Source organism: Triturus cristatus, chromosome 10 (genome assembly GCF_964204655.1).
Source record: "Triturus cristatus chromosome 10, aTriCri1.1, whole genome shotgun sequence".
In the NCBI taxonomy this organism is placed as follows: Eukaryota; Metazoa; Chordata; class Amphibia; order Caudata; family Salamandridae; genus Triturus; species Triturus cristatus.
In genome coordinates, this window is record NC_140593.1 from 1128783988 (window position 1) to 1128809075 (window position 25088).

The 25088-nt window shown below is 47.8% G+C and overlaps 1 protein-coding gene across 1 annotated transcript in view; it reads right to left on the reverse strand.

The window, feature by feature from the left end:
* Positions 1-25088, reverse strand: part of ZNF598 (zinc finger protein 598, E3 ubiquitin ligase) — a 232932-nt gene that overhangs the window by 55743 nt on the left and 152101 nt on the right. The window contains exon 9 of the mRNA XM_085629387.1: positions 8132-8907. Within this exon, the coding sequence (XP_085485513.1) occupies positions 8132-8907 (776 nt within the window). The remainder of the gene's footprint in view (positions 1-8131; positions 8908-25088) is intronic.

Here is a 25088-nt window from a genome sequence, read left to right on the forward strand (position 1 = left end):
TTTGTGTATCTGCTGTGTCTGTCGACTTAGCAGATCCGCAATCCGATTGTGAACTCCTGGAAGGTGTTCTGCTAGAAGGTATATGTTTCGTGGAATGGCCCACCTCCATATGCTTTGCGCCAGTTGAGAGAGCTGCAAAGAATGTGTGCCTCCTTGTTTTTGTATATAATACATAGCTGTCATATTGTCCGTGCGGACTAGGACAGTCTTGTGGTGTAGATGTATTTGGAATGATTTTAATGCTTTTAATGCTAGAAATATTGCCAGTAATTCCAAGTGATTGATGTGGAGCACTTCTTGTTGAGTGGTCCACTTGCCTTGAATTGTGTGGTTTAGGAAATGGGCTCCCCAGCTGGTGAGTGATGAGTCTGCTGTTAGCACTATCTGTGGAACTGGCTCTAGGAACGGCCGCCCTTTGGAAAGGTTTTGTGTGTTCCACCACTGCAGAGAGCGATGTGTGCGGCTGTCCATCAACACCAGATCTGTAAGTTGTCCCGTACGTGAGGTACGATGAAAATGCAAGAGGCCATCATCCCTATGAGTTGCATGAATACCCTTGCTGGGAGGGAATGCTGTGGCTGAAATTTGGCGATTAGGGTTTGTATACTGGCTATCCTGGCTGGACTGGGATATGCCAGAGCTCTGGAGGTGTCTAATGTGGCCCCTAGATACTGCTGTATGGGGGGAGGGCTGCAGATGTGACTTGGTGTAGTTTACTGTGAATTCCAAGTTGTGTAGTAGCTGGATGGTTTGAGGAGTATGATGAACTCACTGGTTGAATGACTTGGCTTTAAATCAGCCAGTCGTCGAGGTATGGAAAGACATGGATTTGTTGTCTTTTTAAGTGTGCTGCTACTATTGCCAGGCACTTTGTGAACACCCTGGGTGCGATGTTCACTCCAAATGGAAGGACTTTGAACTGATAGTGTTGTCCGTCCACTATGAATCTTAGGTATTTCCTGTGAGCAGGGTGTATGGGAATGTGGAAGTAGGCGTCCTTGAGATCTAGTGTGGCAAGGAAGTCGCCTTGTTGAAGTAGTGGGAGGACCTGTTGAAGAGTGTTCATGTGAAAATGATCTGACTGTATGTAGAGATTGAGAGGTCTGAGGTCGAGTATTTGCCTTAGGGTGCCGTCCTTTTTGGGGATTAGGAAGTACAGTGAGTAAACCCCTGTTCCTTGATGCTGTAAGGGAACTAGTTATATTGCTTGTTTTTGAAGGAGTGAGAGAACCTCGTGTTTTAAGAGCGTGAGATGTTCCGTGGACATTGGATGCTGTTTGGGTGGTATGGTGGGTGGGGTTGCTGTAAGTTCCAGGCAGTAACCATACTGGATAATTTGTCTTTCCCACTTGTCTGTGGTGATGGAAGTCCAGACAGGTAGGAACTGTGATGGTCTCCCTCTGACCGGGGTGGAATGGTCTGGAGGTAAGCCACTGCTTATTAGTGGGGGAGGTGCGAGAGTCGTTACCTCGGCCCCTCCCTTTGTTGGTATTTCCCCTGTATCCACCTCTAAAATATCCCCTGTTGGGGGATGTTTGAGTAGTGTTCTTGTAGGAAGAAGAGGCAGGGTCTGTTCCGATGTTTTTCGATGCTCCTCTATAGAAGGAGCGACGAAAGGAACCACGTGTGGATGGAGACTGTAATGCCCCAATGGATTTAGCAGTCTCCGTGTCCTTTTTCATTTTTTCTAGAGTGGTGTCTACAGCCGGTCCAAAAAGTTGCACTTGTTTGATTGGCTGATTGAGGACAGTTGTTTGTACCTCCTGTTTGAAGCCAGAGATGCGTAACCAGGCATGTCGTCTGAGTAACAAGCTAGTGCTAATGGACCTAGAGGCGGTGTCAGCTGCGTCAAGGGCACACTTGATAGATGCATTAGTTATTAATTTGCCCTCCTGAATTAAATCATTGGCCTTGGTCTTATATTGATCAGGTAAATGTTGCAATAGGGTTTCCAGTTGGTCATAGTGAGCCCTATCGTACCTAGCAAGTAATGCCTGTGTGTTGGCTATCTGCCAATGATTAGCTGCATGGGCAGCAACTCTCTTGCCGGATGCATCTAACAACTTAGACTCTTTATCCGGAGGCGGCGCATCACCGGAGGTCTGAGAGTTGGCACGTTTCCTAGTATTAGTTACCACTAGTGAATCTAAAGGTAGTTGACCCTTGATGTTGGTGGGATCATTGGGAGCGGGTTTATATTTTTTGTCAATCCTAGGATTGAGAATTCTAACCCTAACAGGGTCCTTGAATATGTCAGGGGCATGTTTAATGACACCTTTTAACATTGGCAGTGTTTGTACAGTCTTATGTAACCGTTCAAAGGTGTCTAGTAGAAAGTCATCGTCTGCGGGGTCAGAATGCATCTGAACACCATGGTACAGAGCAGCTCTATTTACAAGCTGACCGAAGCCAATATTGTCCTCTGGGGGAGATGGCTTTGTTGGATATGCATGGGGATCAGGGAGGTCTGGAGGATCTACTGGGTCATCATAATCGTCCTGTGGTACGTCTGTGTTGTCATCAGGGTCAGTGAAAGGGTCCTTGTTGCTTCCCCCATCCCCTAAATCATCCTCAACCTGTGGTAGTGGTGAGTTTGTTGGAAGTATAGGAGAATGTGGAGGAGAGACAGGCTTAGAAGGAAGTACAGGAAAAGAGGGTCATATAGGTGAAGTGGCACAGTCTTTTCTCTTCACAGGCACTACAGGAATGCCTGGTGTGTCCAGTTTCCTCTTCTTGTGTGGAACAGTAGCCACATGTCCTGTTATGGGGTCTACGTGGAGAGTTTTATGTTTTGGATCGATAGGATCCGGTCGAAAAAGTTCTTCCTCTTCGGTAACCGCTTTCGGCACGGATTTCTTTGGGTCCGAGTGAGGTTTGGATTTCTGCTCCGGGGCCTTGGTAGATGGTTTCGGGTCCTTTGGCTTGGATGTGGAGGTGGAAATCTTTTTCAGTTCCGAATGTTTTGGTTTCGGATCCGATGTCTTTTCTTTTGGCGTCGAGGTGTTCGGTGCCGATGTCTTTTTGGGAGTAGGCTGCACGCCTGGCTTCGGTGCCGATGGTGCCTGCAGAACACCGAGATGCGGTTTACTCGATCCCGAACTACTGGAAGGCTTGTCCCTCATCTTCGGAGCCGGGGCCGAGGGCGGGGCTTCTGAAGCTTGTTTTCGGTCGCGACTCGGGCCTGCAGGCGAAGTCTTGACAAGGGCCTTCTTTTTTTCAGGTGGGGTTGGGGTAATCGTACTCACTCGTTGACCAGGAGTGATGTGGTCGTCTGAGCCGTCTGCTTCGGACACGATTTCCAGGTCTTCAGAATCCTCCTCCGGGACATCGGGGCCTTCAAAGATGTCCACCGGTACTGGAGCTGCTTGCTGCACCATGATATGTCGTTGGGCCCGGCGATCACGGATGGTCTTTTTTCGATCGAAAAGAGGCGCAGGCCTGGCAATTGTTCTCGTCGTGCTCGGGCGAGAGACACAGGTTACAGACCTTGTGGTGGTCACTGTGAGGGAATTTAGCTCCACACTGGGGGCATTTTTTAAATGGAGTCATTTCCATGAGCTGTAGGCCCGAACGGCGTCGATAGGCCCAGCGGCCCGCATCGACGGCCGGAATCGAGTAGATGAGGTGCGCGTCGAAGATCACCTGATCAAAATCAATACCGTCGAGTTTTAGATAGTTTGCGCGTCGAAAAAAGGTTTGGCGAATATGGTGCCGAACCGAGGCGCAGAAGTTACAGCCAAACCCGATGGCGAAAAGAAAACTACATCTGAGTATGGAGTCTATGCCCATGCACACTATCGTCCAAGGGAGGAGTCCCCTCTCTCGTGACTACAAAAGACTTCTTCCAAGACAACAAGGTGCAAGCATCCGAGCCACCAGATGGCAATCTATGCACAGTGTACAATTTGCAGCTCATATGCCTCAAACCCTTTGTTTTCACCTCCATTGTGGAAAGGTGTAGGTTAAGGACTTCAGCCATACGATGCAGATTTTCCATAGCTGGGCTAGGAGGAGAGAAAACGGCTGTCTCTGTGGAAGTATACAGCTGACTAGCTTCCTGAAAGTCCTCATACCAATTACCATAAGCATAGAGCTGAGCGATCTCATCATCCTTGTCATTATGTTATTTGAGTTTTGATATAGAGAACGACTCTTCGACGTAGGGACAGCACAACGCATAATTGGCAGGTAGATGGGAGTAGAGACAGCATTAAAACAACCAGGTTTTAATGTGTTTTTTAAATTCAAATAGACTTGGGCACGCAAGGATAAAATGAGGAAGCTTATTTCAGTGGAGCGGACCAAGATAAGAAAGGTCTCCGTCCCCATGTTTAGCAGTGTGGATACAACTGGGACATGGCTTGATCACAACTTCCTGTTTGGAAGGTAAGGAGTAAGTCTATTGTGAAGGTATTTTGGGCCAGAGCCTGACAAGGATTTATGGGTCCAGGAGAGTAGTTTAAACCGTACTCTCTTGCGGATGGGGAGCCAATGTAGGGCTCGGAGTGAGGGTCCTGACGGGGTACTTGTAGGAAGGTTGTGTTTGGTGTAAAGACGTGTTGGAGTAGTGCGCAGGATTTCCCGCGTTTTTGAAATGAATGAAAGCAGAAAATGAGAGGACATTCAGTAAAGCTTCGTATTTTGAGGTTTATTCTTCACTTGTCACGAAACCCCGGAAGAAGGGATTTTTTCCCGAAATGCATTGGGTTATTTTGAATAAAGCGTGGCATGTGGAAACATCTTTTCTCCTGCGTTTATTTGAACAGTGAATGAACGAAAACGAAAATGAGTAAAATGAATTGAATAACAAAGAGAAAGGAGGATGAATACATTTTTGGACAAAATTGAGGATTAATAATAATGAATTTAATTCATTGGATTCGTTGTGGCTGTGCAGCTTGATGGGGATCGGAAAGTGGTGCCCTTGTGTTCCTGCAGTGTTTTGGACATCTAGCAGTTTAGATAAAAAACGAGGATCAGGGCATTGCCGCAATTCAAGCGGCTGATGATTAGAGCTTGGATGAGTGTTTCCGTGAGCTCAATAGACGCCACTGAAAGAGTTTCTTGAGAAAACGCATAGTACCAAAACTGGTTTATCATAAGGAGGTAATCTGGTCCCGTATTGATAGTTGGTCATCTAGGAGTTTCTAGCAGCTCTACTGGGCAAAGGGGTGGGGATAAGTCCTGCTGGCCATCAATCCGTCTTCCAATGGAGCTGAGCTTTGCCAAACAAAAGGATCTCTGTCTTGCCCCCAATAAGTTGAGATCCAGATGGCAATCTCTCTAATGCAGGTGATAAATCTCTGACAGTCTCAGTGTCATGCCCAAATGAGAAGACCAACTGTGTGTCGCCTGCGTACGAAAATGTCTCAAACCCAAAGGACTTAACTAGTTGGGCTAAGGGGGCTACATAGAGGTTAAAAAAATGAGGGGTTCAAGGAGGAGCCCTGTGGAATTCTCTGGTACAGCGGAATGGTGCTGGAGTGGAATGTACCCATAGAAACTGTTTGACCCGATCTTCAAGGAAATCCACCAACCAGTTTAGGCCAGACCCCTTCATATCAATCTGCTGGAGACACTGCACCAGGATGGAATGCAAAATGGTATCAAAGGCTGCTGACAAATCAAGCAGAACCAGCATGGCAGGATGTCCAGCATCCAGGGATAGCCTAATAGTGTCAACTACTGCAAGTAGAGCAGTCTCGGTGCTGTGGGTTGGTCAGAAGCCTGACTAAGGGATGTCCAGCAAACTGTTTCTCTCTAAGTAGGCCAAGAGCGGTTTGTTGACATGGGTCTCCAAAACCTTTCCCAAAAGAGGAAGGAGAGATATGGGGCAGCAATTGGTTGGGTTATCCGTTATCAGAGTCTGTTCCAAAAAGACAATGCAAAGAATGCTGCCTGCTTTGTGGTAAAGCAAGTGCAGAAACCTCGGTCGGATTCGGTTGCGACGTTGGACAAAGTTGGACTGGCACGGAGTCAGTGCCTGAGGGGACAATAGTGGGCATCGGCGTACCCGCTCCTGGAGTGGTCATGTGGCTGAGATGGTCCAGCTAACGCAGAGGGCAAACCCACCGGTGGTAATCCCGGTTGAAGGCCTCTCCACACAATGGGGCCCAGAGGGACCAAAGAGCCAGAGCAAAGCTGCACGGAACTCTTTGATTTGGTGCAGCATGGCTGGAGGTCACAGAAACTCAGATTGTGCCGGAACCAGCTGCAGCTTTGGGAGCGGGAACAGGACTGTTGGTCCCACCCACTCACTTTATCAAGAAAGTGGGAATGGCATTAAGGAGCAGAACTCTGCTTCAACTTTGTTTTTTATGCTTACCGGAGAATTTGAAGCGTGATAAAGATCGGCCTCTCGAGTCGCTCCATCAACCACGGGAGTGGGACTGGGATCAATCTTTGGACTTGGAAAAGGATTTTGAGCAGTTCCAGTGCTGCGTCTTCTTGAGCTTTGCGACAAACTTTTGTATTGGATTCCCTGATGGCCACAGAGTTCATCAATGTGCAGTCTCCACAGGCAAACCTGGTGGGAATCTGTTCCAGAACTCTGACAGTCCTAACAGGGTTTAAAACCTGTCAACTTGGGGGTTACACCCCTTGCACACTAAGAAATTTTGGGGGAAAAAATCTAATAAAAATCGCAAAACGGTCTTTGAGAGATGAGACGCTGCAGATTTGTGCCTAGAGGTGCAGAAAGAAAGGAACTGATGTCAGCACTAAAGAGCAGTGCCTATATAGGACCTGTACATCACGTCCAGAGCGGAACGAAATCAGGTCAGAGTCACATGGCGCCACCTTCTAGCACACAGAGGTACTGTGGAAAAGTTGCCGGATCCAGTCTGATGCCTAGGGAATATTTAAAAGGTGAGGAATCTGCAGTTAGAAGTCTCTTTCAGGAAAACTACTTTAGAAGTTTTTCACTTTTTGTACATGTAAAACTTAAACACACATGCCCTTTCTTAAATTAGAATACACCCTGCGCTTTGAGCCTTTAGAGTCTACCTTAGGGGTGACTTATATAAAATGGAAGATTTAGGCCTGGTAAAATGTTTATATCGACAGGTCAAAATCGCAGTTTAAAACTGCATTTCAACCTTTAGTGGCAGGCCTTTTACATGTTTTCAAAGGCTACTATAGTGGGTGGCAGAATGAGTGCTACAGCCCACTAGTAGTATTTAATTTACAGGCCCTGGGTACAGGTAGAACCACTTTACTAGGGACTTACAAGTAAATTAAATGTTGCAATTAAATGTAGTCCAATTTCACCAAGTGTGAAAGGACAGCACAAGCACTTGTTAGCAGTGGTAAAGTGCACAGAATCCTTGTGCCAACAAACACGGATTCAGCAATCTGGGAGGATTAAGGCAAAAGGTTTTGGAGAATACATGCTAAGGAGGTCAGGTCTTACAATTCTTTTCCAGGTATTTCTGGTGCAGAACCCTCAATGGTTAGTGTGTGGGAACAGGCTATATCTGTTTGCTGTACGATGTATTTGAAACAAGTGACTTGTCATATTCCTCTTGCTATGTCATTCTCATATGTATTATATTGAAAATGTTAACTGCTTAAAAAAAGAATAATCTAATTTGAGAGTTCTTGAGTTGTCAAACATTACTTACCTTAACATAAGCCATGCAGAAAATGAACATAGCTGTTACATGTACAATACAATATGCACAAATATACAGTGTAGTTGCTGATCTAATATTGCCTTTGGTGCTCAACTGAAATCCTTTATGATTCAGACCAATTATCTCAGTGAGCCACATATGTAAACAAAAACACAAAAAACACACACAATGTATATGAAGTAAATCAGAATTTTTTAGGCGTTTTACAACTGTCCCAATTAAAAGTACACCCTCTCTATGATCCCCTGATTTCCTTTATCTAGCCTTAACTAGACTCTTTATATTTATAACACATTATTTGTTTATGATTCTGCTGCACTAGAAATATTCTCTACAAACCACCACCTGGCTCCCTAGGCTGTGCTACATCAAATATGTTAAAACAAAGTCCCATTTCCAATTCTTCTTTTGTTCAATATAAAAGTGAACAATTTGAGCAGCTCATCTGTGGACAAACGTCTCTCCATACGATGGAAATATTGGGGGCAAGATCTTACCTGGAGGAGGCATTCGAGGTGGGACATAATTTCCCAAAGCTGGGAAATCTTCGTCAGCCAACGCACACAAACTTGGAATGGATGGCTTTTTAAGACCAGGTGGTTCCTTGCACACACTGGTCTTCTCAGAAGGTTCTCTCTTTGTATGCCCATTCACTACCATATTTGAAGCATCACTCAAGACTGAATTTGCAGGCGGGGTAGGTGTACGCTCAACATGTATAGTGTTTTCCTTTACAGAGGAGTTTGTGGTCACTTTGTTGGAGGTGGGCACAGGGGAGGGTATGCCTTGACGGTCAGAACCCATCCGCTTTTTCTTGCCCACTTTGGCAACAGTGTGAGAAGGTGCTGCAAGAAGTGAGGAGATGTCCATCATGGTCGGTGCATTTCGGAATTCTTGTGCAGTAATTCCTCCATCATCATCTTCATCAGAAAAGGATGCTTTGCTACTGGGTTTATTGCTTGCTTTGCTGCTGGGCATACTGGCCTTTTTGGCTGGTGGATTTAATTGTGTACTGCTCTGTGTTTTGGGCTTTACTCCCTTTTTTGTGGAGCTACTGGCCCATGCAGAGGGGGCAGACGAAACAGTTTTACTAAAAGGGTTTGATTTTGAAACAAGAGCTGGAAAGTCGTCTTCTTCAAACTTATTAGTGTTTCTTGCATTTACATAGGTAGGTAGCGGTCTTGCAGAGGCAGAAGCCCCAGAGGACGTAGTAGCTGCTGTTAGGCTAGGAAAATCTTCTTCTTTCAGCTTTGCTGCCTCTGGCTTTGCAGAACTATGAACATCAAGAGAATAATAACATGTAAGTAGGTTTAAAACCGCCACAAATGGCAACACAAAACTTTAATAAATATGCTAATGTGAAACCTGTAGGTTAATTACCCATAGATGAGACTAACATAAAACATAAACCAACATATTGCTCTATTTTTCAGGACTGACATCTGTATTTTTAGGAATCTGACAGCTGTATCAATCCAGAACAAGACCAACCAACTGCAGAGAAACCGTATACATGAGAAAAAAAAACTTTACCTGGAACAAGAATCTCTTTCTAAAGGGGCATCCAATGTTCGAGTTAAGCAGATATTTATTAGCTAATAGTCTTTCAAATTACACTTTTTGACACTGCAGATTCTACTCTAAAAAATAATGCTGCGTTACAATTCTGGCTTGTATCAGGTTTTGCAATCTGAAAGCCAACAGATGCTTTTTAGTTGTTCTAGAGGAAGTTCTGACTGAAGGCAATGCAGCCTTTCCGCTAACAACTAGAGAAGCTTGGTTATCCGTTTGACTAACATTGGCATGGTGACTGACAAAACGCAGTGGTTTAGAGTGAGAAATCTTGTCTTCAAAAATACTTCTTACAGTGATGTTTCAGCATTCAGTGGCCTCCACTTTGTAGATTAATATCAGATTTTTTGATAAATCAAGCTGTGATGCAGCAGACTACTCTTTTAAACAAGCATTTACAATGCAATGGTCTCGGCATTGTTAAAGTTAGAGCTATTGGCATTGCTCATGACATTATTTTTGTTTTTAAAACATTTAAAGAAACGGCATTGTTATTTACAATGTCAATAGCTTAATCACTCTCAAACGCAAGACCTATTGCATTTGCACCCACACACAGAGCCACACACACAAAGCCACCCACACACACAGAGCCACACAGAGCCACTCACATAGAGCAACCCACACACAAATAGAGCCACCCACAGAGCCACCTACAGGACTTTTGCATACTTATGGTGACACTAAACAATGTTAAGGGTTCCACCATCATCCAGATATCTGTCCCAGCGAGCACACGGTTAGCAGTCAGTCATTTAAGTATGGAAATAGAGGAACTTCCAACCTCCAAAGATTGGCAACAACCACTGCCATCACTCTTGTGAACACTCAAACAGGTGAAGGTAAGGCCCAAGAACAGCAAGGCAAACAAAGTGTTTCTGGCTCACAATATAGAGAAAGCTTCTAAGGAGACTTTATTTAAAAACCTTGAGAGGCTACGATGTGCTTTGCACTGCTTATGAAATGTACTGCACAACTTTCTTCTCAACAATGTGGATAAAGCAAGAAGGGTAATATGATAGATGCATTGCTGGATATTGTCTGTCGGTATTTGCACTACTTTGCAAGTTGCATGTCTTTCAAAGGCCTTTAGTGCTAAGAACACAATTTTCATTAAGAGTGTAACAGCTTCTTCCTGTATCCTACACCCTCTGATTAATAGAAATTCTCCAAATGTGCACGCCCTCCCTAGAGTGATACACATGTTGCAATGGTCACTGTGGAGACTGGGTGTTTGAAATTTCTGCTCTTAATCATGTGGCATACTATTCACCATTCCAGGTCTCGCTACCTTGTTTGTGACGACCACTAGGAATATCACAGTTTCACGACACTTTCGACCTCTTATTTAGGAGGGATTCCTTTATGGATCTTGCATATTATGTCGTGATAGTGTAATTCTTCAGTTAATACTGCACTAGTATTTGCTCCTTGAAAAAGAACCGCGGCTAACAGGCATCTGCCAGGCCAACAAGAAAATCTGTTGGTTTCCTTGAAGGAGATGAGCGCATTTTCAGCTTTTCTTTACATTCGGACCATCAAACTACCCGTCTTCCTCTGTTCAGCCTTGCACAGTTGACCATTAAATTATTCATCGCTCTGGCGAGAGTGGATTATGCCGCTGAGCTGTTTTAGGAATACAATCGTAAATTGGAGGAAAACGAAGACTAGGATGCATAGGTTATACAGGGTGTCATTGCATATGGGAATGCCAGAATTCATCTTTTTATAAAATGTACTTCACATACTAATGTGTGGCCTGGAAGTGTTCCATATATATTATGTCCGTTACTATCAATGAACATCCTATGACGCAGAACGTTACCAGTGGACAGACTAGGGTGCAAGATATAACAGAATGTTGTACAAATTATGATATGCGTAGAAATGTTTTGCGTAACCGCTAGGAAAAATCATAAACAAGGGAAGAAAAAATCTTAAACTGTTAAGAAAAAAACACAGGTAGTAGAAACCGCGATCCATCCGAAAGGTCAAGACAGGTTAAAGCCGTTCGAGTTGCGAAAGCTCTGCACTCCAGTGGCACCAAAAACACTGCTCATCGTGCTCCACAGGGGGAACAAGTTGGCTCGTGTGTTTAGAGTGGAACCGGAAGTGTCACATTGAAGGAAATGTTCCAAATCGCTGCGATCTGGGAAGAAGAAAGGATTATGCACCGTTCAAATTTTCAGGGCTGTGGGTTAGTTCAATCAAGAAGCCACCAGGGTGTGCTGCAGGATTTCCTTCTACGTTTTCAGGCGTTAAAGCCAAAGGTGAGCACGAGTAGAGAAGCATGAGTGCTTCTCGGGGCCCCTAGCATTTCGCGATTCTTGCAACTATTGATCTGTGGCACCGGTTTTATATTCAATAATCTGCAGGTGTAAACAAGAAGAATATTTAGAGGACGAACGGATCAAAATTGACTGAAGTAAAAAGCTTTGCGCGTGACTCGATGAAACGTTGTCATACTTACCGTGTCACTTTTGGATAGATGGACTCGCACGCTTAACAGATCATAAGTAAACCTTTGGTTTAGAGAGTATTCATGCCCACGCCTGACTGATGAGGAAGTGCATTAGTTGCAGCATAAAGACAATCCAAACTAATGTAAAAGTAATTCAAGCAGGGTGGGGAGAATGCTTCTTTGGCATAAGGAGGTTTCGGTGACTACTGAAGCAAATGTATAGTGCACGACAGACTCGTTAACGTAGCAGACGTTTCGAACTAGCAATACGAATACAACAAAGCTGACATTTGACTTCTCTAGAAACCTTGCACCAGGAAACACCGAGATCAGCCTTGCAGCAAGGAAGAGGCGACCCCACGTCCCGCTCCGTTCCGACCGCGCACAAAATGGCCGAACCTTCCGATGGTTAAAAAAAAACAAAAAAACAAACACGCCCACCACGCGTAAAAGGGGCAGGGAGTAAAAAAAGAGAAAGACTCTAAAAAACACGCCCCCGAATCCGAAAAAGACGGAGCTTGTTTGGAGAGACAAAGTTCTTCTCCAATGGCTGACCAGCATTTAAGAGGCCAGCCAATGGAGAAGAGGGGCGGGTTCAAGCCCCTCTTCTGAAAAACATTAAATCTCGGAGCTAGACTGCGCAAGCTCAGCCTTCGCAGCCGAGACCTAAAAAGGAACCTTCATGGTGATTCTGGCATTGTTACTTTTTGTTCTTCCTTCTTCCCAACTGGTTGAGAATTGTCTGGACCAAAGACAGGGCCTAACAAAAGCTTCCCAAAAGAATACTGAAGTTTTCATTACATTTAAAAGTGACCCAGCAAAAGCAGGATCCACTCGCATCCCACCCATGCAACAGCAAGCCAACCCACCCAGTTGCTGTTTTTTTCTGGCATGCAATTTGCCTCCATGGCATAGTCTTATAAGTCAAGGTGAATGCTGTATCACAGTGAAAGCAAAGATATCTACAGGGTCCACAATGTAGATAATGTTCCAAAGTGTCAACCTGCTTTCATTTCTGACATCTAAGGTCTAAGGCCAAAACGGCTGAGTGTAGAAAACTGAACATGCCCAATGACACTACAGATGCATATTTTCAGCAGAGCCTCCTGGCCAAACCTGCAAATTGCCCCAAGAAAATTATGCTTATAGAAATCCTAAGCAATGACCCACGGTGCTGCCCTTTAAAATTGTTATGGTAATCGATGGGCAGGTCTTTGGAGTCAACAATTTTACATCTCCTTTCTGGTACAACATGCATGAAATCTCTCAGGAGTTTGAGACACATTCCACCTAGCAATAGTGGGCTTAGCACCTTTGCTGCAAGAGGAAGGACCACCATAGGTAATGATGAATAAATTGTTTAAAACATGAAAGGAATTTGTTTCTAGGGGAGACATTTGATGTTCTGATAACAACAAAATTATAAGTCTCCTCAACGCACAAGTGGTATAGAACGGAAGCAGCATGAAATATTTACTCGTAAATAAAACTCTGGATATAAAATGCAGAAATGTTCCAAACAGCCTACATGATCTTATAGAGTTAATAAAAGGCTCCTGAGAAGAAAGAAGCTGAAATTCTATGATCCTTCTCTTCCAGGTTAACACAACTGTTTAATTAAACAAAGGACTGGAATGGTCTATGCACACGAGGCTGTAAAGAAATGTGAAGAGCAGGATTACAAAGGATACAGATGTAACACTCCATCAACATTTGGTTTCATTGTGTTAGGTTTCAGTGAGGAATACAACATAATTAGGAAGTTTTGGTGGATTCATATGATTTTCAAAAGCACACAGATATCCTGGTGGGTGCACTTTACAAATAGACATAACATTAGCATATCATTTTATAGTACTTCCTGGTGGAATTATTCCCCAGCAGTGCAAACTATGGCAACATTTTGTTTAAGATGCTCAACTGGGCATATAACAGTTTTTAGAGAACCACGAAACCAATCTAAGTAACGATAGGGTGGGACAAGCAATCAGCCCTGCCTGCTTAACCTTGGAAGCTTCAGGCAATTGATGTGCAACTTAGACAGGGTTCCACAAACTAAACCTTTGAGGCAAGAAAGGAGGCATCAACTGAAATTCTCAATACTTTGATTTTCTGGAAAGTCAAGTGTATGAGAAGAATTGGTGGAAAGCATACAGATAGTGTACAAGAAAAATTGGTGGAAAGCATCTTCTAATGAGGTTCCCGTGCCCTAAAGTAGGAACCAAACATGGAGTAATGACTGCAGCCCTGAGTGACAGGACAATACTTAGAATTGTCCATATCTTGGAAACTGTTATTACGCTGAATGATTGTTCAGACACGACTGTAAAAGAGGATCTGCAAGGTCACAAAGGCCATGAGAACTAGTTCACACATCTTTTGTTGGCTTTTAAAATTGCAGTACAACGGACTTTTAGGATTTAAACAACCCTTCCTCAGATGCGAGATCGGAGGACTCAAGGACCAGTACATTGGCCTTGAGATTTAGGTGATTGGTATGAATAGTCCTGTACTCAACACAACTTCATTCTAACAGTTTAGACAATATATTGCATCACCCCCCAAAAAGGAATATCTTCATGACGACTGTGATGTGAGGTAATGGAACCTGTAATGGGAACCCTTAAGTAGGAATTTATCTTGAGTTCATCACTGGAAACTCTCTATACCAAGGCTGGGGAAACACTCTTGTGTGACTGAGACAACAGTGACAGGTCCCATTTTAGAGCAAGAAGTTGTGTGAAGAGTCCTCATTACAAATCTTGCTCAGCCACAATATGAATGCCTAAGACCATGCAGCATAGCTGACTCTAGAACTACCAGGCCTTTCTTACTGTATGTGTGGAGAAGAGTTGAATTGTTCAATTCAAAAGCCCTAGTGTCTAATTTAGAGCTTGGCGAAAGGTAACACTGTCACAAACGTGACGGATATCCTGCCCACATTTTTGCAAGTGCCATAGAACATAATGAACTTGTAATAGGGCAGACAGGATATTCGTAACGTTTGTAATGGAGTAATCCAGCCACCAAACTCTAAATCAGGCCAACAATCTTCACTGGATGAAAAAATATGTGCCCTGAAGATGAGGCTGCTAATGTCCATATGAACTTAATTCATTTTATTAGAGGAAATGAAATATCTGCTGATGGATATAAAGTGTAGTTCCTGAAGGAATTGCTCTGGAGAACGAATGTGAGCTACTTCTAGAAAAAGATAGATAGGGATGGGCATTGCTTAGCAGAAGTTCCTTTTCATTCTGGAAACTTGATTGGCCCCAAAAGACCAGCATCTCTATTAGTAGCATTAGCATCCAATGGAAAACCTCAGATAGACGATGCACTTAAGCTTCCGCTCATTCAGGATCTAGTCATTCGCTATTATGTCAGGAACTTGAGCATCTACAGGAGATCTCATTATTGGTCACTGCTTCATGGGGGTCCTTTTCCCTCCTCCCTTCAAATAGCTAGGTCTCAGCTGTAAAACATTGAACTGACTAACAAGGGTTATCACACAGGGGAGTAGACCACCAGTTACCTCTTTGAAGAAAGTTCTTATTGGCAGGGCTGGAGTAAACATTGGCAGCCATGAGTCTAGAAAAGGAAGCAATGTTCGTCATGTGCCAGCCACTGAGATTTCTGCATCATGGAGGGAACTGTGCAACTTGCTGATATTAGTGTTCCACATAGTGAGTAGCATCCAGACAAAGTTAAAGACTTTCCCCGACACAAAACCAATTCCAAAACATCTTGACGGATCCCAGAGAAGCAACTTTCAGCAAAAGAAAGAGCAACACCCCGCTACTTGGTACAATGACTGGATAAGCCGATTTGGGAATCTTAGGGGGTGGTAGCCGCACATTCATCTAATTTAGATGGTGTAGAATTTAGTCTGACTTATTCCCAAAAACAACTGCTTTGCCAAGACAATACTGAACTCATGGTAACAGTGATTGTCTAGGAAGCTTGGCTTTTAATCCGGACAGTGAGGGATTTCAGTTTTGTCATTTTTCAATATCGGACCATTTTATGAGAGCACTCCTAAAGAAAAGGCTTTGTTTGGGGATTCAATAACCAATCTGAGCACATTTGAGACATGGATGTTCAGACCTCCACATTTGCACTGTATTCCAAGGGCACTAAATCTCACAAGACCACAGAGAGACAAAGGAAGAATCCCACTAACAGCACAGAGCGATACATGTAGTCAGCTCCTCAAAGATTCAACAGCAGCCATTAGGAGTCAAACATTGTTGGAAACCGGGCAACCGGGTTAGCAGTCACCAGGTTCCCAGCACAACGGTAGCTTGGCTCGAGCGGTTGGGGTACAGGCACCGTGTTAAGCGTACGTCACACCCTCACAATAACCATGCGTTCATCCGTTCCAAAAACGACACTACACCGTAAAAATTATGAAAGAAAGTAGTTTGTCTTTATCTTATTTTCTCTTAGTTGCAGGGTTCATAAAATAAATACAGTACCATAAGATTCTCCTTTAAAAGGGCAGGTCAAATAAATAATACCACAGTGGGGTTTCAATAAATAGGATCAGGTCATAAATAAGCAAGGAATAAATAGGGGTGCAATAAATACAAATGGCTAATAAATACTGTCAGACAATAAATACAATGCAGGAATAAATACAGTCAGACAATAAATACAGTCAATAAATAAAGCACCTTCAATAACTTAAATAACACAATTAATGACCATTACAGTTCACATCACTTTCCTGAGGTAGTTTGGTTTTACTATGCCCAAGTACAGCTTGTGGTCATTTGGATGACATGGGGGGTGTCCCACCTAGATTGGTCAAGGCTGGGCCTGAACTGAGGTAGAATAAGGGTAACCTAAGGATCTGGCTCTCCCAAAATACACAACCCCTCACAGAGGTCACTGCACCAGTCTCAGTTCACCCCTGGCACTCCCAGGCTGGTTCTAACACCCCTCTAGCCCCTAGAATGGTCTTTTAGGGCTCCACAGGGCCTCAGATGCCCTTTCTACCACTTGCTGCCCTTTTCACGATGATCGGCTCCGCTCGGCGCCGTGTCGATGTCGTGAGGCGGCTCCGGCTCGATGTCGCTGGGCGGCTTCGGATCGGTGTCGCTGGCGGTTCCGGATCGATGTCGCTGGGCGGCCTCGGCTCGGTGTCGCTGGGCGGCTTCGGCTCGATGTCGCTGGGCAGGGTCACGGTCTCCCCGCTTCCGGGTGTCTCCGGAGGGCGACCTCCACTCCCGACCACCGGCGCGCTTCACCTCAGATTCCGGCGTCTCCGGAGTGCGATCTCCACTCCCGACCTCCGGCGCGCTTCACCTCGATCTCCGGCGACTCCGGAGTGCGATCTCCACTCCCGACCTCCGGCGCGCTTCACCTCGACCTCAGGTGACTCCTTACTCGACCTCCGGTGCCTCTCCACGACCTCCGTCGGCGCCCTCTCTCGACCTCTGACGGCTCCGGGTACGACGTCTGCTTTCTGTCAGCGCCGCTTCTCCACCTCAGGCCTCAGGTCTCCAGGCTTCTCGACGTCAGGACTCCAGGAGGACACCGCTAAACAGGTCAGGAGCTTGCTGGTCTTCTTATTTAAGGCCTCTTCACAATATTTAGGTCCTTAAGATGGTTTTTCTGGTCTTGGTCCCACACAGGGCTCTAGGCTGGGCTTGGTCAGTAGGGACTAGCATCAAGGGTGGGTTTCTGGACCCCACTCCAAGCACTGGTTTCCACCCCTGCTGCCTTACTCCGACCTCCTTCTGAACTGGTCCTCTCTCCTCTCTAGTCAGATGCCAACTGCCACTCTGAGATGGCCTCCCAACATTCTAAACTGCCTCTCACTGTCACAGGGTTCCAGAATGTTACGGAAGGTTCTAGAAATCTCCAGTGGGTTCTGATGATGTCACAGGTGACAATGGGTGGCCACCATTTTGTGTCTCAGGCCCTCAGACAGAAGTTCCAGGGGTAGGGAAAATGGCTCCCTGACCCTGCATCAACACTAAAAAGTCTGGTGGTTCCCAAAAAGGAAAAATTATAACAGGGTTTGAGGCAAAAGTGGGACAAAATAAATAATGATGAGGAGGGACCACCCAAAGGGCTGACAGGTCTAACACGCGTCCCCCCCAGCTGAAAGTGGGGAGAGCTACCCAACCCCTTGGGAGTTCTTATCACTAAGGCGGAAATACCTTGAGACCGTCTGCATTGGCGTGGTCCACTCCAGGCCGATGTTCCACCTGAAAGTCCATTCCCTGTAGGGAGATAGACCACCTTAGCAACTTGGGATTCTCCCCCTTCATCTGCATCAGCCACCGAAGGGGTCTGTGGTCGGTCTGAACTAGGAAGTGCGAGCCAAACAGGTATGGCCGCAACTTCTTCAGAGCCCATACCACTGCAAAGGCTTCACGCTCTATTGCACTCCACTTCTGTTCCCTGGGAAGTAGTCTCCGGGATAGGAAGACCACGGGTTGATCCAGACCCTCTTCATTGAGTTGCGATAACACTGCCCCAATGCCATGTTCCGATACATCCGTCTGGACAATGAACTCCTTGGAAAAATCTGGGGCCCTTAAGACGGGGGCCTTGCACATGGCTTGCTTCAGTCAGGCCTGCTGACAAGCCTCCGTCCAGACTACCCGTCGAGGTTGCTTCTTGGACGTAAGCTCCGTGAGGGGGGCCACAATGGTCCCATACCCCTTCACGAAGCGGCGGTAATATCCTGTGAGGCCCAGAAAAGCTCGGACCTCAGTCTGAGTCTTGGGGGGTTCCCAGGCCATGATTGCCTCGATTTTTGCCTGGAGGGGTTGCACCGCTCCCCTACCCACCAAGTGTCCAAGGTACACTACCGACCCCTGCCCGATCTGGCATTTACTGGCCTTGATCGTTAACCCAGCTTGTTTCAGGGCCTGGAGAACAGTTTGCAGGTGACGCAAGTGATCCTCCCAGCTGTTACTGAAGACGGCAATGTCGTCCAGATAAGCAGCAGAGAAACTCTCCATTCCGGCGAGGATCTGGTTCACCAGACGCTGAAATGTGGCAGGGGCGTTCTTGAGCCCAAAGGGCATCACGCAGAACTGGTAGTGGCCCTTGGGCGTGGAGAAGGCTGACCTTTCCTTAGCTCCATCAGTCAGAGAGATCTGCCAGTACCCGGATGTAAGGTCAAAGGTACTCAAATATTGGGCAGCTCCCAGCCGGTCAATCAGTTCATCCGCCCTCGGGATCGGATGAGCATCAGTCTTCGTTACTGAATTCAGTCCCCGGTAGTCCACACAGAACCTCAGTTCCGGTTGGGCACCCGGTGGTGCAGCTTTTGGTACTAGTACCACCGGACTGGACCAGGGGCTGCTGGAAGGTTCAATCACTCCTAGCTCCAGTATCTTAGTGACTTCACTGTGAATGCTGGCCTTCACCTTGTCTGTCATCCGGTAGATCTTTGACTTCACAGGCAGGCTGTCTCCTGTGTCCACGTCATGGACGCACAGGTGAGTCCTACCCGGAACAAGGGAGAACAACGAAGAGTACTGTCCCAGGACCTGGCGGCAGTCCTCCTGCTGTTCAGGAGTTAGGGACGGGGAGAGAATCACTCCCTCCACCAACCCATCCTTTTCTTGAGACGCAAATAAGTCGGGGAGAGGCTCGCTTTCCACGTCCTCTGCTCCGTCAGTCACCATTAACAATATGACTTCGGGCCTCTCGTGGTGGGGTTTGAGGCGGTTGGCGTGCAGCACTCGTAGGGGCTGGCGAGGGGTCTTCAGATCCACCAAGTAGGTAGCCTTACCCTTCTTCTCCAACACCTCAAAGGGTCCTGACCAGCGATCCTGGAGGGCGCTAAGCTCTCCTGGTACGATCACCCACACCTTCTGGCCAGGCTCCAACTCCACCGGGTGAGCATTGTGGTCATACCACGCCTTCATCACTGCTTGGCTGGCTTCCAAGTTGTCAGAAGCTTGCTTCCACAACTTAGCCATTTGGCTCCGGAAGGCCAGCATGTAGCTCACCACGTCCTGGGGAAGCTTTCTGGGAGTTCTTTCCCATCCGTCTCTCACCAGGCTGAGAGGTCCACGCACAGGGTGCCCATACAAAAGCTCGAAGAGGCTGAAGCCCACTCCCTTCTGTGGCACTTCCCTGTAGGAAAACAATAGACAGGGTAGGAGGACGTCCCATTTCCTCCGCAGGCTTTCAGGCAGACTTCTGATCATGCCTTTCAAGGTCTTATTGAACCTCTCCACCAGACCATTGGTCTGGGGATGGTAAGGAGTGGTGAACCGGTAGGTCACTCCACACTCCTTCCACATCGCCCGCATGTATGCTGACATGAAGTTGGCCCCCCTGTCGGACACAACTTCCTTGGGAAAACCCACTCGGGTAAAGATTCCCATCAGGGCCCTAGCCACAACAGGTGCAGTAATGGTCCTCAGAGGTATAGCCTCTGGGTACCGTGTGGCATGATCCACCAAAACCAGGATAAACCTGTGACCAGCTGTTGTAGGCGGATCTAACGGACCCACAATGTCGATGCCCACCCTTTCAAAGGGGGTGCAAACGACAGGAAGTGGTTCCAGGGGAGCTTTCAGCTTCACCCCTGTTTTCCCACTGGCTTGACAAGACACACACGTCCGGCAGTAGGTGTCGGACGACACTTTCATTTGAGGCCAATAAAAGTGTGGGACAAGCCGGGCAAAGGTCTTGTCTTGCCCCAGGTGTCCTGCCAAGGAGATTTCATGAGCCAATTCCAGAAGGAAGGCTCGGTAACGTTGAGGGACAACCAAGACCCGTGACGAACCGTGCATGGGTGCCTTGGGTTCACTGTAGAGGAGGCCATCCTCCCAGTAAATATTGTAGTTCCCCTCAACGTTCCCTGCTGCCTGGGCTTCGGCCTGTCGCCTCAGCCCCTCAAGGGTAGGACACTCCTTCTGGCCCTTGCAGAATTCCTCCCTGGTCGGCCCTCCCTCCACGTGCCACTCGGCCGGGATGGGTAGGTTCTCCAGTTTGGTAACATCCCCCTCCGCGGACTCCTGGTCCACCACCTCCGGTGGCCTATCCGTCACACGAGGCGCAGATGCCGAGGCAGGCTCCTCCTGTCCTCGGTTCTTCCCTTGATTGGCAGCCGGCGGTGCCTTTGTTCCAGGCTCCCGCCTAAACGAACTCCCTCTCCGGGTAGTCGCAGACCTTGTGCTGACACAGGCCCAGTCAGGTGTACCCAGCATCTCAGCAGGAGTCCGGTATTCCACCTCCTTCCAAGCATTATGCTCCATGTCATTCCCCAGCAGACAATCGACTGGCACGGCAGGGCTTACGGCAACTCAAAGTAAACCTGCAACCCCTTCCCATTCAAAGGGAACCTCGGCCACCGGATAGTGACCCATTCTGCCGTCAGCCATCGCGGCAGGGTGGAGTACATGGGCAAGCACCTGCTCTGGAGACACCAGTTGGCTACGTACCATAGTCATACTGGCTCCTGTGTCTCTCAGAGCCTCCCCTCTTTGGCCGTTGATGGTGACCCACTGCCCATACTTTGTGGTATTTGCGGGCACCTGGATCTTAGGAACCATCTCCCGTTCTCCCAGGGACACTAAAGTGACACCCGCCCACTCCCTTCCCTTATCTAAGGGCATCTCCTCCCCGAGCACTACACTAGCTACTCCGGGGGCCTTTCCTCCGATGGGAGGGGGTGGTCTTTTCGGGCACTTCACATCTCCCTTATAGTGTCCGACACCACCGCACTCGTAGCAATGGACAACCCTTGGCTGCTGACTCTGGCCAGGATTAGGGTTTCTGGGTGGGTTAGCCCTAGGGGTGAATCCTGTTCCCTTCCCATGGGAACTATTTTGGGGGCCTTTAGAGAACTCAGTTTTCTTTTCCCCTCCCTCTTTCTTCTGGGGGGCGCCCTGTCCGGTCTTTTGAGAGTCCCCTCCAGTCCCCCTTGTGGACACCCGGGTACTAGCCCAAATGTCCGCCTCCTCAGCAAGCTTCCGGGGATTGGTCAGCTTGCTATCCACCAGGTGTTGACGCAGTTCAGGGAAACATTTTTCGAGCAGGTGTTCCTTCAACATCAAATCAAACAACCCCTCGTAGTCCCTCACCTCGCTGCCTTGTATCCAACCCTCCAATGCCTTCTTTGCATAGTCCAGGAAATCCACCCAATTCTGTGTGCCCAGTTTGTGGCTGTGAGAAGTTGGCCTGATATGTAGTGCTCACTATTCTAGTGATCACTGTGTATCATTCCAAACGACCCTTATTGATGATTGGTTGTAAGTCAACCTTATAGACCAGCTATCCTAGTAGCATGGATACGAGCAGTCTTAGGCTAAACTCTAGAGGGCGTGTTAAGCCAGCTGTTTACCATCACATATACCCCTTGAACATCAAGTGAAAGGACACCACACAAGTTGTTATGAAAATAAAGGATATTTATTTATAACAAGACTACCCTGGCTCTTTATGAGTCAGGGAGCTAAGCACAATACAAAACTCTTAGGAAAATACTTCTGGTTGCACAATTTACACAAATGCCCGAGGGCACGAAACCATTACACTGCAAGTGGAAGGGGGTGAAGTTAGAAAGTCTAAAGTTACTGATTCCGGAGTGATCCGATCAGTGGGACTAAACGAAAAAGGAACGGGACACTTGTAAAGCGAACCTGCGATGGAGCACCGAAATGCTCGAGTTACCTAGCCCAGAGGCTGCGGCGGTTGAAGGTTCGGCAAGATGTCGGAAGTCCTCGTTGTAGTCTCAGGAGCCTGAAAGAAGAGTTGCTGGCAGGCGACCAGTGTCGATGTTCAGCGAGATCCAAGCCTGGATCGGTGATGAAGGAAACCTGAAAGCAGAGGGGACTCAGTTCTCAACCGCTAGCCAGCGATCGTGTGGGCACCCGGAGGGTACCGGCTGAAGTCACCTCGACCAGGTGAGTGGATGACGTCGGACTCGGCTGTTCCTCGGACCAGGAGGCGCGGCGGCGACCAGGATGGAGGGCGAGCTGTCCCACGAAGGTGTCTGCTGTCGATGATGCTGGGCCCAGGAATGGGGCAGCGGATCTTGGCAGCGGCAAGCCCACGCGGTGGAGTCAAGATGGCGTCTGGAGTGGACCAGGAGGGTCCGTGGTACTCCTCTGTTGAAGGGGAGCAAGAGCCAGTCTGGAGCAACCAGACTAGTGATGAAACAAACGTGGTGCGTCGTGAAGAGGGCCACAAGCCGGTCAGCAAGTGGTCGAACAACGCGGTGAACAGCAAGGAGCGGAAGGGCCCCCACGCAGATCTCGGGGATGCTGGGGAGGCAGACTTCGGTGCTGGAGCTGCTCAGGGTTAGGGCTTCTCAAACCCTAGGTGCACTCACTCGAGGGTCCCTCGGTGGGCGTGCTAGATAAGCGTCGTGCAGGTTCTGAAGATGGCCGGTCCCGCAAGTCTCGTCACACCTACGGCTCGCAGCTGGGCGGATGAGGTAGGTAAAAGGTCAGAGATGGCAGGGAACTCGGGTCTCGTCGAGCTGGGCAGTCTTGATCCGTGGGAGAGACTTACAGCAAACCGCAAGCGCTTAGGTGGTGCCTGCTGGTGCAGGGTGGCTACTCCTTAGCCACAAGGGAGAGTCTTCAGAAATAGTCAAGAGTTCCTTTCGTGGAAAGTAGTTCAAGATTCAGAATTATCCAATTTGGGAAGGGGGCTCGCTCCTACCTCTATTCTAAGAAAAGGGGCTGGCCCGTGACTAGGTTCTACCTATGGGTGGAGCCAGGAGGGGGGTGGTTACACCCCTCTCCTTTGTCCGGCTTCGCCCCAGCTCAGGGGCTGGTGTGCCCCCGAAACTGGTTTGAGCCGGGCTATGCACAGTGAGCACCGGGGTGCCACTGGCAATCATCTTCCTTCCAGCCCTGCCTACCTGGGATACACAAACCCTGTCTGGGATGGTGCTAACACCGCCCTCGACAGGAAACCCTTTGTCCAAGCTCCCCTCGCTGGAAGGTCTCCCAGCAGCAGGAGGTCAGACTTGTGTCTGGTGGCAGCATCCATTTTGTGATGCTGAGGCTTGAGTCAACTTTAACCGGGGTTCAAGGTTACTTCCATGTCGTGCCCCTCTAAAAGGGGGGAATGCTAACCCCGTCGCCAGAACTAGCGAGGGGTTCGTATTCCAATTCGTATGACACCTTACTCGACATGTGTAGGTGATGCGATGCCAAAGTTAGCAAATAACCGCGAGGATTATAATGCATTTAAAAGTAGTTGGCCCGCGTCACCATGGAACGGCTATTAGGACTTGGTTCCGCAAGCCGTCGACGGGCTCAGCTAGCGCCAGAGCACCGTCCCACATGATTCCCTGCACTCTGCCTTCAGGATTGATAAGGCCTGCCATAGGAGTGACTGATAGGAATCCAAATGTCCATTTTAGGGTTAGGTGTAGGAATACTACACCTACAGCAACGGGTGATTACACCACGTTGCCCCAGCTGTCGTGCAGCCAGTTGTGTCAGATTTGGGCGGCCATTCCAGGGGTGGCATAATACATGCTGCAGCCCCTGGTAGGCCCTGGGTACACCGATGCCCTGGATACCTGTGGTATGCTGAGACAGGGACTGACAAGGCGGCCCAGTTCCAATTGGTGGATGTACCTAATGTACATGTGTTTAATTTCGAGAGAGAACAGCTAGGCTGTGGGTCCGATTAGCAGGCCCACAGCCGGGGAAAGTCATAAACCAATGAAGCAAAAGCAAAAAATCTGGGTGATCATAGGATTGCAGACCCTACTCTCCTACAGTGGCTACCCCGGAACTTCTGTCTATACTTCTCGGGTGTTAGTCCAAACTTCCTCACGAGCGCCACTTTCATGGTGGGGTAGTGGGTCTGCTCATCCTGCTCCAGGGCCAATAATGTATCCCTACCAGCTGGAGGCATGTATTTATACAATCCCCCTCCCCAATACTTCTCTGGAACCCCATGGACTCTTAATGAGATCTCATAGGCCGCTAGCCACTTGGCGATATCATCACCCGCACTATAACTAGCTACTATGTCTTTTGGCAAATAGGGTTTGGATTCCCTGGTGATTTCTCTTTCTTCGCTGCCACCATTAGGAACAGGGTGTGCCCCGACCCGTAGGATCTGGAGATCTATCTCCCTGAGCCTCAACTCGTGAGCCATCCTCCGTTCCTCCTTTTCGTTCTCCAGCTTCGCCAAATCCCATGTGAGCTGTCTTTTCTCCCTCCAGTCAGTGAATTCTGCTTCTAATAAGCCGTTGCTAGAGACACTGCTGCCCTTCCTTGAAAGTGTTCTGGGCCCCTCTGCTAGGTTCCCCACCTCAGGTTGGTACAAACCAGCCCCCTAGCTGTCAGGCTCTCCATCCCTGTCCTCCTTCTCAACCTTACTTTCTCGTCGTGCCTCCCCCCAAGCCCTTAAGCTGGTCTGGAGCTCACCCTTCTTTGCACCTTGGGGACAAAACACCCCCTCTCGCTCAC